At 42.9% G+C, this 12,121-nt stretch overlaps 1 protein-coding gene across 6 annotated transcripts in view; it reads left to right on the top strand.

The window, feature by feature from the left end:
- Positions 1-10,556, top strand: part of LOC134558140 (monocarboxylate transporter 2-like) — a 38,843-nt gene extending 28,287 nt beyond the window's left edge. For all 6 annotated transcript variants that reach the window (XM_063411712.1, XM_063411711.1, XM_063411710.1 and 3 more), the window contains 2 exons: positions 4,761-5,612; positions 8,595-10,556. In XM_063411712.1, coding sequence (XP_063267782.1) covers positions 4,761-5,612; positions 8,595-8,896 — 1,154 coding nt within the window. In that variant the 3' untranslated portion in view covers positions 8,897-10,556. The remainder of the gene's footprint in view (positions 1-4,760; positions 5,613-8,594) is intronic.
- The last annotated feature ends 1,565 nt before the right edge of the window (positions 10,557-12,121 follow it).

Below are 12,121 nucleotides of genomic sequence, written 5' to 3'. Positions count from 1 at the left end.
TAACAACTGCTGGAGTTGACTGAAAATAGGCAACAATCTCCCTAGTGTGAAAAAAACCCCTGTATTTCCTTCTTGAAGTTCCAGTTTGAATTGCCTGTATTGAAATATAAAATTCCATACTGGAAACTGAAGCAGAATAAGGCACAGGCTCAGTCCAGGATCTTTAAAGCCTGCAGGTGCTTTTAAAGGTAAATGGATTAGAGCTCTCCACCTGTGTGAGTATAGATGCTTAATTGTAAGTATTTTTGTTTTATTATTTTGGATAAGGTGCAGGCAAAGTTTATTCCAGTGCAGCTAGGACATCTGCTTGAAAACATGACACAATGAGTTCAAAATTGGCTTTTGAGGTTGCCAGGTGTATGGTTTAATGAATGTTCCCAATCTCTCTGCAAAAGCATTAAGTGTTGCTGCTTTCTGAATGTGAAAATGTGAGCTCAACGTTGAAAATCAATAAAACCAGCCACTAGCAAAGCAAATTAGGACAGCAAGTTTGTCACCCTGTTCTTCTATATCAATATGCCTTTATTAAATCTGTACAGTAGTGAATAAACCCCCGTGTAGGGTTCCCTCTCTCAAACCTTGCTCTTCCTAAAGACTGTCAATAATTAAGTGAAACTGTGTTATTAGTGGATGAATAAATTTTGCAGATTCCTTGAAAGAGACTCCAGAAACAAAGTGATTGGAAATAAAAATAACCAATGTCTCCCAATATTTCCTAATTCATGAGCTTGTATCATTTCCTCCTAAAACAAATGTCCTCTAGGAAGGCAAAGGGAGGAAGTTACAGGACAAGGGGGAATGACAGAGGGCAGTTTAGATTAGATGACAGAAGGGAATTCTTTATTGTAAGGGTGGGCAGGCCCTGGCACAGGGTGCCCAGAGCAGCTGTGGCTGCCCCTGGATCCCTGGAAGTGTCCAAGGCCAGGCTGGATGGGGCTTGGAGCATCCTGGGATGGTGGGGGGTGTCCCTGCCATGGCAGGGGAGGTGGAATGGGATGGGTTTAAGGTCCATTCCAACCCAAACCATTCTGTGATTCTAAGCTAAGCAATGCTGGATTAGCATATGGAGACCATAAATCCTTTGCTAAAATTATTCCATGCAATTTGGTGAGCAGAAGGACCCAGACAAGAAACAGGGCTGTAGGATGGCAGCAGCTTCTATGTTCTAAAGCTAACAGGGTGACAAGAGGGAATCCTGTCCATAACCCAAATGGAGCTAGGACTGATAAAGCCCTTGCTCTTGCCTGGTCCCTGAATGTGTTTGCAAGTCTGGTCCGTGCCCCTCCAAAGCTGACAGCGTGGGCAGTGCCCAGTGCACACAGGGGACCCTCGTGCCAGCCCCAGGGTACAGGGCTGAAACACCCACACCTCTGCCTGCAGTGCTGTGATGTTTTGTGTTTGTTTTGTGTTTTGTGTTGCACACCTTTTGTGTTTTGTGTTGCACACCTTTTGTGTGCACCTTTTCCTCCTGCTTGCTGGGCAAGGGCAGCAGTGTGGATGAGGGGTTGGCTGATAACCCATCATCTCCAGGCACAGGGTGTGTGCTGGGGAAGGAATATTAATTTGACTGAGAAGATCCTTGTAAGCCTGCTAACATGCTTGATGCCTCTAATTAAGCCTGAAGTGTCTTTGCTGGTCAGGCCTAGCCTGGAAGCATTCAAGGGCAATTATGGAGCTGCCTGCCCCTCACGGGGCTGCGACAGTGCTGCTGCTCGAGGAGAGAGAGGCTTTTGTCAAGGGGATTTGCAGTAAATGTAAAGCAACCTGTAAACATCACACTCTTCCCAGCCTCCTTCCTACTAGCCTGGAAAGAAAACAGACTGATGCAAAAGCCTGTGTAAGTGTAAGGATGTAAGTCACAGGGATGGAGGTAAAAACAAGGTCTTGGTGCAAGCAGGTCTCTGCTACAGTCCTGTGCCTTTGGCATATTAATAGAAATCTCTTCAGAGGGGCAGAGCAGGAAGTGTCTGTTTGCAGTGCAGGGATTAGACATGGCAATCTCAGTTGCTGACTTGATTAAGCCTGTTTCCATTTGCATGCAGAGCAGCAATCAGGCTCTGCTGGTGGAGGCAGCTCTGTCCTTGATGGCACTGGAAACCCCACAGCCTTCTCCCATTTGCTTCCCTACAGCTCTTAGAAAAAGAAATGGGGTTTGCAAGCTGTCTACCTGGACAGATGCCAGCCTGGGTGCATTAAATAGGTGTTTCAACATGCAACCTCTGCTGAAGTCTGAGGTGGAAGCAGCAAATTTCAAAGCTATTTTCAAGGTAGTAACAACTGGTCAGAGTTTAGTTTAATCTGCACCAATTAGACTGGCATGAAACAAAATGGGATTTTGGGTGAGCCATGTGGGCTAATGAGAGTAGTCTTTGCCATGGCTGTAAATGTTGAGCACTGAAATACCTGGTCAGATTGTTCCTTGCTAATAAAGTAAGAACAAGATCAATAACTACACAGCTGAGTCCTGTAGCACCACTTATTTCTATCTAATATGAGTGAGATGTATTTAATCCTCTGGCACAGGTTTGCTTCTGTTCTTGCAACACCACTGACAGACCTCTCTGTCATATCCCCGGGGAGAAAATGTGGTTATTGAGTAACAATTCCAGCTATGGAAAAGCTGCTGTAGTTTCTGAAGACTGCAATAAAATGAATGTAAATATTTCCTGCTAAAGTCAGCCAAAAGCTTAAAGTAAATTGAAATTCCAGTTATTCAATTTGAAACTCTCCAAATTTAATTAATGGGAAGAGCATGAGGTAATATTAAATTAGATTTGTCTGACTGGCAAATTAATGTTCACATAATAAAAAAAAATTGAGATGATTATTGTTTAAATGGGTAGCTGGCATCCAGTCTGATTTCCCTCCTTTGGAAGACATGTGGTGTGTCCCTACCAAAAATGACTCTGTGGAAATGATGGTTCAATTTCTGCCCTTCCTGCCCAGCCTGGGAAATGAGGAGTCAGTGCAAACTCTCACCTGCTGTGCTGCATCTTTTCAGGTGGAAAAAGATACATTTCTATATTTCAGCACTGTCCAAGAGTGTTCTCTAACCAGGGCTGTGTTTTTTCTCTGTGGTTCCCAGGTCACCCTGAATTTGGTCCTTTATGCATTACAAGCAGGCTGCACCTCCCAAAGATGTGCCCTGCCTAATACATGGACAATCTAAAAAAGTTCATGCTGAGAATGTTTTGTATCCAGATTTATTTTAATATGTAGCCATTTCAGTTTATTTTTAATGTTGTAAACTTCCAAGTAATTAAAAAAAAAAAAAAAAAAAGAACTTTAGATTTGGAAAACATCATAATTTTGTAAACCCATTTAAACTGAAGCTATCCAGCATTGGCTGGATTCTGCTGCATCAGTTGGATTCTACTCTATCAGTGACTAATGATAGTGCTCCTTAATTAATTTTGAGGACCTTGACCTTTGTAAATTCTCTTCTGTAAAGCAATATGCCTAATTATGTACTGCACAGTTAAACAAACTAATTATATCGACTAATGAACAAGAAAAAAAATCTGCATGACCCTATTTTCAGGATTCGTGTTCTCTGATATAATCACTTCAAGGATTACATTTCTGCATTGCTCTAATGTGGCTCATTCTTTCCTGGATGATAGAGTGGAAAATATGTGGCATGATTTTTAAATGCTACTTTGATGGAGTTCTGAAAAATGAACTTTTAATGGAAATACTGCATGTCAAAGAAATGCTTGAAAATATTATTGATGTTTAATTATTGATTATTGATGCTGGGCATCAGGAAGAATTCATGGACATCAGGAAGAGTTTTTTCACTGAAAAAGTGATTAAGCATTGGAATTGGCTGCCCAGGGAGTTGGTGGATTCACCATCCTTGGCAGTGTTCAAGAAAAAGCTGGATGTGGCACTCAGTGCTCTGGTCTAGTTCATGAGGTGATGATTGGTCAAAGGTTGGACTCCATGGTCTTGGGGGTCTTTCTTTTCGATTTTGTGATTGTATGGATCTATGTGGCAGTGCTCTCAAACAGAACCACAGAATTTGGTATCTCTGCCTGCAGATTCCACCTGTGCAGGAGAAGCTGGCCAATTGAATTAGCAATGCAGATTTAGAATGGCATTTATATATTTAAATGCAATAAAAATAAATTCTAATTAAAAGAAACACTCTAGGGCCCTGTGTAATTAGCATCCTCGGTAGCTGTTTTGCTGTGTGCTTGCAGACCTCTTAATCTTTTGCATCAGACCTGAATTGCTCACAGCACCAAATCAGTTGTGGCTGAGGAGTGATGTTATTTTCTGTGCAGGTCCAGCTGCCCAGCAGCAGAGTTGGGTGCCCATGGAAGGGGAGGCCAGCCCTTGATAAATGCACTTTGGTGATTGGCACTGTCCAAGCCAAAACAACCTTCCCCAAAGCGGGAGTTGCCATTTTTTAAAAATAGATCCATCGTCTCCCCCAGCAAGGCTGGGCAGAATCCACCACCATTTTGTGGGGGAATAGTTTTGTTTCACTCTGAAGCAAACTCTTGGTGCTAGTTTTGCCACTCAAGAGATTTGCAGTGCAGAGGGAAGGGTGTTCTCTGACTGAAAGAGTGTTTCTGGGGTCTGGTTACCCAAATGAGGCAGCCAGAACTCAGAGACAACCTGAGCAATGTTTGCATCCAGATTATTGTGTTGAAGAGCCACCAGTGAACCACTTGCCTGTGAATTTTCCTAGACAATGTGGTGAGGAGAAATTGGTCTCAAATCTTGCTTTGTTTATCTGAACTGTTTTCCAGGATTTGGCCTTGCTCTCAACCTTCAGCCATCAGTGATAATCGTAGGGAAATACTTCTTGAAGAGAAGACCCATTGCCAATGGCCTTGCCATGGCAGGGAGCCCCGTGATGCTTTGCACCCTGGCACCTCTCAACCAATTCCTTTTTGAGAATTTTGGCTGGAGGGGCAGCTTTTTAATTCTTGGGGCAATTTTATTAAACTGCTGCGTGGCAGGAGCTCTCTTCAGACCCATCGGGGCACACACAGCACCGTCCAAAACCCCGGCGACTGAGGAAGGGAAGGATGCTCTGAAAGGAAAGATCTCTGAAGATGGCCCCATGGAGGAGAACAAACCAGAAGAGGAAGGAGGAAAGGACTGCTTTGAAAAAATCAACCAGTACCTTGACTTCTCCCTCTTTAAACACAGAGGGTTCTTGATCTACCTGATCGGGAACGTGCTGATGTTCCTGGGGTTCTTTGCCCCCATTGTGTTCCTGGCGCCCTACGCGAAGCACACGGGCATTGACGAGTACTCAGCCGCCCTCCTGCTCTCCCTGCTGGCCATCGTGGACATGGTGGCTCGCCCCGCCACCGGCGTGGTGGCCAACAGCAAATGGGTGAGGCCCAGGATCCAGTACTTCTTCAGCTTCGCCATCACCTTCAACGGCGCCTGCCACCTGCTGTGCCCGCTGGCCTCGGGCTACACGGGGCTGGCGGTGTACGCCGGCTTCTTCGGGCTGGCCTTCGGCATGGTGTGCGCCATGCTCTTCGAGACCCTCATGGACCTGGTGGGGGCCGCGCGCTTCACCAGCGCCGTCGGCCTCGTCACCATCGCCGAGTGCTGCACCATCCTGCTGGGGCCGCCCATCGGAGGTGAGGGGGTTCTCTTCCCCACCCGGGTTGTTGCTTGGGATTTAGGGTTTTGCTGGCACAGTTTGTGGGAAGTTATCCTAAGTGTGTTTTGTCTGCCTCGTGGTCACCGTTTTCCCACTCGTAAGTGGGCAGGGAGGGGTGTCCTTGATGTCTCTTCCAGCGTTTCCTCTTTCCTCCTTTCTGTGTAGTCCTCCAGTTGAAGTGAGTTAGAGAGTAATCTTTTAATCCTGGATCCCTTCAAACACTTGAACTGAACTTGCAGAGTGGGACTTCCTACAACACTAGGAACATTACTTTTCAGACAGCTCCTCCTGGAGATTCCTCCTTTTGCAGAATTCCACCACAATTTAAGTAAAACACAGCAGTTTTATGAAAGTTTCTTGTTGACTCAAACCTTGTTGTTTGTGTCTAAGGCTCTGAGCGTGCCACTTAGGAATTTCAGTCATTGTAGTGCAGCTGAAAGATTTAAGTCTGTTCTAAAAATAATTTTTGAAAAGATTTATTTTGGATGGCGTGGTTTGAAATATCAAAAGGCAGAGCCCACAAAGGTGGAGGTGAGCATGTTCTCCTCCCCACCCGCATTGTCACTTGGGATTTAGGGTTTTGCTGGCACAGTTTGTGGGAAGTTATCCTAAGTGTGTTTTGTCTGCCTCGTGGTCACCGTTTTCCCACTCGTAACTGGGCAGGGAGGGGTGTCCTTGATGTCTCCTCCAGCGTTACCTCTTTCCTCCTTTCTGTGTAGTCCTCCAGTTGAAATGAGTTTGAGAGTAATCTTTTAATCCTGGATCCCTTCAAACACTTGAACTGAACTTGCAGAGGGCGTCTTCCTACAACACTAGGAACATTACATTTCAGACTCTCCTCCTGGAGATTCCTCCTTTTGCAGAATTCCACCACAATTTAAGTAAAACACAGCAGTTTTACAAAAGCCTCTTGTTGACTCAAACCTTGTTGTTTGTCTCTGAGGCTCTGAGCGTGCCACTTAGGAATTTCAGTCATTGTAGTGCAGCTGAAAGATTTAAGTCTGTTCTAAAAATAATTTTTGAAAAGGTTTATTTTGGATGGCGTGGTTTGAAATATCAAAAGGCAGAGCCCACAAATGTCCATGTGGACAATACTGAGTCTCCAGGAGGAGTTCCAGTCATCTAAAGACAAGTAAGGGCAGTGATCTCCTGTGATTTAAGAGCCTTAATATTCCCTCTATAGCACGTGCTCCTTTTGCAGTTTGAACTCTTTTCCTGGATTCAAAACTGAGATCTGGCTAATGCTTCACGTGACACATCCTGCAGAGCTGTTTAATTCTTCATTTTACTGGGTAGCTCATACAGTGTGACAGAAGCAGCTGTATCCTCTTGCTGTCCTAGAGATTCATTATTTAATTAATGACAAACAAAAGAAAATACAATTTTAAAATGACCGTTTTCTGAATTATATCATTTTCTGAGTGGGAGATTAAGTTAATGACTAGAGACTGCTAATGAGGCTAAAACAGTTCTGTGTAATAATCAGTAATATTAGTTTTGTAGGGTTTTCCCCACCATTTTAATAAGCAGCAAATTTATTGGTTCTTTGGCATTTTAATAACCTACTGCAGGGTTCTGCTTTAATGAACTAAGTAAATTGTTCCCAGTGTGTTTTATGACTTTATCTTATTCTCAAAGGAAAAGAGGCAAGACTATCCTACTGTTGAATTTTCCAATACTCTACTCATTAAAACTCTCATTGAAACCTATTTAGGAGACCTCTAGGTCATCCTGATGAGCAGAAAAGGAAAAATTGCTGCAATTAGCATTTGGTTGATGTTTCACCAGTAGCATGAAAAACACAGTGCATTGAAAATGGTGTACCAAGTCAGTTAGGGATGATTCAGGAAAAAACACTGACCAAAACCAGTTAAAATTATTATTTTTGTGATCAGAAAATCTGTTTGGTGACCATAAAAACCCTTGTTAGTGCAATGCAGTGGGATAATTAATCATCAGCTTTTCAACATTAAGGATCAATTGGGAAGTAATTAAAGGTCCCTCTTTTTGAGGAGGAGAACATATTCCAAAACATCAGAGAGCTAATGGATGATGGGCCAGTTTCAGGGAAGATTGTCTGTACTGTGAAGGCCAGGTTAGGAGTGGGTCTTACTTTAATTAAGATTTGGGATGTTAAGGATGGTCTGTGTTGCCCAGTAAATGGGAATTAATGCTCAGGATCATAATCCCAATAAGATTTGCATTACATTTTGACATAATAGAGAACGGTGACATTTCAATTAAGCCGTCTCCCTTCAATTACTCTGTAACTCCGCAGCAGAGGCATTAACCTTTGAGAGGGACCTGTCACATTTGTCTTGGCATTGAAATTATCTGACATTGACAGCATCATCTTTGCTTTCCCCTGGAACTAATGTTTTCCAGTTTCACGCTGTGCCCTTTCCTCTTTAGATCATGAGTGTCACTGCAGAAAGGGCAGCTGTGACCAAAAGCTGAGTCCCCTCTGATGCTGGTGGGTGACCCGTGGTGGAATAAATCACAAGATAAATCTTTGCCAGTGGGCAGGTGGCTTCTCATGGAAGTCTTCCCAATAGCTGCTGCTTTCTGACTGCCAAGCCAAAGGGACATCCTTGTAGTTGATGGTTGGAGTCAGTGGAAAGGCTGCCTGCAGGCTCTGTGATCAGAGGGGTGGTTTAGCATGGAAAGAATAAGTGTGCTGGGAAAGTCCAGACTTTGCAGTGTAGGTTCTGTCCCCTTCCACTGAACTGTGCAAATCATCAGAGCATTTCCTGTACCAATGTCAGCTACCCACAGGTTGTATAGTGCAACATATGTTCAGTATTTGCAGGCTCAGGGTGTTTGTGGAAGAGATCAGAAGTTCAGAGAATGTTCTAGCCTAAAGCCACAAGAGTGTTCATTGATCTGAAAACACAATACCCTTGTCTTCATCTCTAAATTTCTCTCTCTTTTTTTTTTTTTTTTAATATCTATTTTACAGGAATTCTTATTGATACCTTTGGGGACTATAAATATATGTTCATTAAATGTGGAGCTGTGATGGTCCTGGCAGGAACCTTTCTGTTCATCATGAATTATTATAATTATCGTATGCTTGCCAAGGAGGAGAAGGAAAGAAAGAGGAAGGAAAGAAAAGAAGAGGACACTAAATCTGTAAGGACAGAAAATGAAGGCAAAAGGAACTGGAACAAAGACTCCACACAGGATGGACCTGAGCTGGAACCTTTGAGAGAGAAGGGAGAAGGAGAAAAGAAGGAAATGAATGGTGCAGTTGAAGTTTAAACCTGTTCTCATGGGCTGAATGGGAAATGACTTCTGGGTTGCTCAAGTGAGCACCAGCTGTGAAATCACACTAGATTTTAAAATTTTAGTCTCTTCTCTGCCATGTGCATCCTATTCTTTGTAGTAGGAGAAGACTACAACAGAAACAAGTCCTGATTCTGATAAACTGCTGGGACACTGCGGTATGCACTTGCATACCAAAGGTCCTGCAAGATTTTCGTTTAGATATTTCCTATTTCCCAGAGAAAAGGGAAAGGTGATGTTCTGCAGGATGCCAGGATGAGGCTGACATGAGACAGGAGTCCTTCTTCAGGTGCTTTGTCTTTGTGAGGCAGAAATTCAGTCTTAGGCTTAACCCTTGACCTACATTCAAACAGTGCAAATTTAATTTTTCCCTAGGAGGTTACAAAGTCCTTATTATCCAATTTCTGTGTGCCTTACCATTTCTAGAGAGCTTTTTCTTTACAACACCCCGGTGAGACACTAAGTGTTGCCACTATTAATTAATTGTACTAATGAAGAACTGAAGCACAGAGGAGCTTTGGGCATCATTGCATCAGTGAATAAAGCTTAGGCGTGCCAGAGCTGAAATCCACTGCCCTGAGTTAGCTGCCTAAAAGCCCTGCTGACACAGGTATTCCCTTGCTAGAAAATTGGGAATACAATGGACAGTGGTGCATTAAACCACAGCCCATTCTGCAGAGCACTCTGCTCACCGTGTGCCTCACACTGCTCACAGTCAGTGATTTTGAACACTGTCTCAGAGCTGGGACCTTGTGCCATATTTTTTTTTTAACCTGCTTCAGTTGCATCCATCCTGGAGGGAATCCAAACCCAGCTGCCTCCCCCTTGTTTGATCTGGAGTGGGCACCCCCCTGGTGCTGGGCTGCAGCACCTGCTGGCCTCGTGCCCACCTGTTGTATTAAGGAAAATTTGCTCAGGTCAGGGTGCAGAGGTGGAGCTGAGACCCCTTAGGAGGCTCTCACTCATCCTGTGGTGATAGTTTTGATCTGGGAAGATGTGCACTCTGATGTATTTTATGCCAAGCAGCTGCTGCCTGAGAGCCGTGGATGCTGAGCGTGGCATCATGCAGTGAACCATCAGGCTTCTGTTGAATTTCATGGATTTGATCAGATAAAAAACAAAGAGTGTTCAGGAAGATCATCCAAATCCAAACCCAAAACTAGTCCAAAGGTTTGTTCTCCTTTTTTCTTTGCTTCATTGTACCCATATGAGATCAGATAATATTTTTTCATGGTTTTGTCTTCAAAGAACTGTATTTTCTTGTCACTTGTGTACACAATATGAAGAAAGACTTGTAAAAATACATAAATACACTGTACTCTTAAAATTAGATCATTCATATCTTCTTGCATAAAACCTTCTCTGTGAGTTCTTTTGTTTCTTTGAAGAATAGTGGTCTGACTTCAGTAGGTTTTAAATTTTAGCCTTATGTCATAACTTGTATTTTCTTTGGAATAAACAAAATCTATATGAAATAATTAGGCCTTCAGAGCTTGTTTGTAATACCCTTTATTTCTGTCCAATATATCTATGATATTTCATTTAAAAAGGCATTAATAGAAGGTCATTAATATTTTCCAATATGCCTTCTGTCCTATACTGTCATATACTTAATAAAACTATTTTAAAAAATTAAGTGAGTTTTAATTTTTTAAAACTGTGTGTGTAATGCACCCTTTTGATTCAGTGGGGAGTTTATCCTCGGAGGGTTTCCAGTCCTGGCTCCACGCATGTGGTCACACAACCCTTGGTCACAACCTCATGTTCTTGTTGATTTGGATTCCTTTGACATCCTTGGTGGTCTGGGCCAGCCTGACTCACACCTCCAGTTGTGTGGGCCCACGAGTCTGAAAGCAGAATGACCTGACAAGATGATTTTTATACCTTTCCACCAGGTTGTATCAATTAATCCTCAGTGCAGTGACCCAGATTGCCAGCTGTCCTTACAGCAGGAGCTGGTACTCCTCCTCATCTCTCAGAAACCCCAAGCAAGCTTTTAGGTCATAAAACTTTGTTAAAACAGATAAGATTTTAAATAAAATGGTGTTCTGTTCAGCTGCCTGTGAAAATCCTCTGGAAAAGATGCCTTTGTTAACTGCCCCTGAGGGCAAAAAATGTTTCATTGAATAAGTAGGTCTTTAAAGCTTCAGAATTCTTCTAACATGAAGCAGCTACTTCATTTAACCTACTCACCCTCCTGTCAAAAAAATCTTAAACTGCCTTTAAGATTTTGGCACTATTTCTGTCAGGTAGGAAGCCAGGCTATTTTAAGACAGTTTTGGTGATCATGGCTGGTTTTCAGTGGTGGGTGGCCTGACTCTTTCCTGTTGCCTGTTCCTGCTGCCACCCTACACTCCAACCTCTGATCATGACATCCCACTAGTCACTGCAGCAAAGCAAGGCCAAATAACTCTGTACTTACAGGCACTAGAAATTCTTCTTTGACTCAAATCCTACAAATTCAACACCTTGCAGACTCAAGCTGTAATCCTTTCTTGGAAAGCTCTCAAACTTTCCTAAGAATGTTTTCAGTTATTTTAATGACTAGTGCAATATGAAATAACCATTACAAAAAGCTCTTGTGACACAGGAGAAGCTGCCTGTGCATCTAATTTAGTGATTTGTGTGGCAAATTGAACACAATATTCATATTTACTTAGGTTTGGAAAGCACCTGTGTAAGCAAGTCAAGAGGTGTGAGTGTTGTGCCATAAATATGCGTGCTAGGCACATGGGGGATATTTGGGATATCAAAGTGCAGAGATGATTGCAAACATTTTCTTTGGAGTGCAGTTATGAGACCTTTTTTTCATATTTCATTAGCTTGTGACCTTATTAGAAGCAATGGCCCATTGTTTCCAGGGCTGCTCAGACTTCATCAAGAGCCTGATTTGGATGCTGAACCATCACTCCCAACAACCACAAAAGAAGCCACCAGAGTGGTGCTTGATTGGGAGGTGTGACAAGTACCATGGATTGGATTTAGATTTATCCCCATGCACTTGTTTTTTATTTACAGTTCCCCTCACATTTATCCTCCCTATATTTATCTTTCCAAATTCAAAGGCATGGAGGTAGAATTCAAATATCTCACTACTTTGGTGGGGCAAAATTTGTACAATTTCCTCCCTTCCTTTTTAAAAGAATGTTAGAGCAGTGACTCTGCCACATGATGGAGTGTCATGCTCCTAGAAAGGGACAT

This window comes from Prinia subflava, chromosome 14 (genome assembly GCF_021018805.1).
Source record: "Prinia subflava isolate CZ2003 ecotype Zambia chromosome 14, Cam_Psub_1.2, whole genome shotgun sequence".
NCBI classification, from domain to species: Eukaryota; Metazoa; Chordata; class Aves; order Passeriformes; family Cisticolidae; genus Prinia; species Prinia subflava.
The sequence above is the reverse complement of the archived record's forward strand: the minus strand, read 5'-3'. Positions and strand labels throughout refer to the sequence as shown.